At 31.6% G+C, this 2,436-nt stretch overlaps 1 protein-coding gene across 1 annotated transcript; it reads right to left on the bottom strand.

The window, feature by feature from the left end:
- Nucleotides 1-852: 852 nt before the first annotated feature.
- Nucleotides 853-1,539, bottom strand: TEOVI_000695500 (uncharacterized protein; the record flags this gene model as incomplete). The annotated part of the gene is made up of 1 exon (XM_067222162.1): nucleotides 853-1,539. One exon carries the CDS (start codon nucleotides 1,537-1,539, stop codon nucleotides 853-855), a length of 687 nt encoding a protein of 228 aa, XP_067078263.1.
- Nucleotides 1,540-2,436: the final 897 nt, after the last annotated feature.

Consider the following 2,436-nt stretch of genomic DNA (forward strand, 5'->3'; position numbering starts at 1 on the left):
TATTTATTTTTATTTATTTTAACAGGAATGTTTCCGAAAAGAAAATGAGGCCACTTTCTTTCAAATTCATTCAACTCTCTATCAAATATGACAAGACAAAATAAAAGAAAGAAAGAAGAGTATATGTAAGGACGCATTTGAATGCCGGAAATCCTTTTTTTTTCTATAAAAGAAAAAAAAATTTTTTAAAAAGCAAAAAAAAAAAAAGAGTCGCCGCATGAGTGGCAAAATAATTAAAAAAAAAAAGCAAAACTCCCTTCAGTTATTTCATCATTTTCGATTCATCGTTAAACATATTGAACGCGCATCGAAATGATTAATATCACTATTATTAATATTGTTATTATTTTCTCTCATCTATGTCTTTTTGTTGTTTTTGCTGTTGTTTTTACTGTTTTAAAAGAAAAAAAAAGAAAAAAAAATTATTCTCCTTTTTTCACCTTTCCCTTTCCCTTTCCCTTTCCCTTATTATTATTCTTATTCTTTTCAAATTATAAACATTTCCCCTCCTCCTCCCCCCTCCCCTTTCGCTCCTGAGAAGAGCGAACATCACCCCAGAGAATATTCATATATGCATTTTTGTTCAAATTTATAACCTTAAAAATATACTTTAAGTAAAAGACAATTCCGCAACACGCCATGGTTATAACAACGAGGCATCAAAAAGAAGAAAAAGAAGGAAAAAAAAACACATTTACAAATAAATAAATGAATAAATGAATAAATGAATATATATATATATATATAAACTCTCTTTTCTTTGGTTTGTGTATAGGTGTATATATATATATATATATATATGTGAATGAGAAAGTGACTACCTTATGCATGACATTTCCTTAGCGGGGATGTTCACGATTTTGTGGAACCGAGAATTATACCACCAGGCTTCAAAATCCGCGTTGAATTATCAATAAGATTCTCAGGTGTATCATTCAATGCTTTAGACACTCTGCACAAAAGCGAAAGCGATCCATATATATCTTCTCCCTTCTGATATTTGTTATCATCAACATGAACGAAACCTTCTGCATTATCATTGTGGAACCCCACTTCAGTAAGCCACACATCGAAGCAATAAATAACAGCGGGGAAAAGTATGGAGGCATTTAGTTTTTGTCTACCATCACCACTCACACCCATTGCCAATAATAAATCTCCAATAATCGTTTGACGGATTTGACTTGCATCATCTCCATATTCAAGTCCCATGGGTTTGCAGTAATCTCTCAATGTTCCTACGAAACTTTGATAATTCTTAAGCATTTTTGTGCGCCTTTGCTGCTCACTTGAAATGCATTGAAATGTACAAATGTCGGTGGTTTGTTCCACTTCCGTATGTGTGACAGCGCCGCCACCACCGCTTGAATCCGATGGCGTTTCATTATAAATAAATGTTGTGGGAGGAATAATTTGATCTTCTTTTGATTCCCCAACAAATATGGGACGGTCGTAAGTGCCAATAAAAAAATGATGTGAAGCTTTATATGATTCAGCCACACAACTCCGCCGGCTCGCATCCTCCGAGTTTCCGTCCATTTGATTTTTGTTTTTTTATTTTTAAATTATTCCACAAAATTAATTAATCAAAGATATCTCGTTTTATTTTTATTTTTTTGTTTGTTTGTTTTCTTTTGTTTTTTTATCTTCTCTTTCTTTTTTGTCTGATTCGATTAACACTCAGTTGTTGCCAAACCTTTTCGTATGCACGTATAATTGCCTTCCTACGCATACGTGCGTGTGTGTGTTTTAAAAATAAAAAATAAAAAGGTAACCGGAGAAGAATTCTCATTTTGGATTCAGTACAAATAAATAAATAAATATATAGATAGATAGATAGACATAAAACTTATTTTTTTAAAAAAAGAAAAAAAACACAAAGATCAGAGAGCACAAAATTAAATTAAAATAAAATAAAAGCTGTGAAACAAGCACCATGGCTGGGCACAACTTAAGCACTAAAACACACCAACTGTTGTCGGTAGTGTTGTCTCCCACATAAACACGCACACCGCATAAGCATAAGCATAAACACGCATGTGAATATATGAGTGTATTTATACATTTATTTATGTTCATATATTTATGTATATTTATTTATTCGTACATTTGCATATTTGTTTGCCTCACTGTACTAAACGAAGGGGGGCGGGATTTACACCTCCCTTTATTTTATTTCATTAGTTTATACGTCTATTAATCTTCTCCCAAAGCATTTTATTTTCCTCTTTTTTTTCTTTTCTTTTCTCTTATTTTTATTTTTTTTAAAAAAAAACAAACTCTCCTTTTCCCCACTCCTCTCACGTTTATTTGCATTCTTCTGTTTTTAACTAACTATTTCTTACTTATTCTTCATATGGTAAATCTTGTCCTTTTTTTTTATGTTTTGTTTGTTTGTTTAATTTCCCCATTTTCCTCCTCTTTCTTTTTTTTTTT

The sequence above is a fragment of the Trypanosoma equiperdum genome, assembly GCF_001457755.1.
Source record: "Trypanosoma equiperdum strain OVI genome assembly, contig: ctg_1575, whole genome shotgun sequence".
Lineage (NCBI taxonomy): Eukaryota > Euglenozoa > Kinetoplastea > Trypanosomatida > Trypanosomatidae > Trypanosoma > Trypanosoma equiperdum.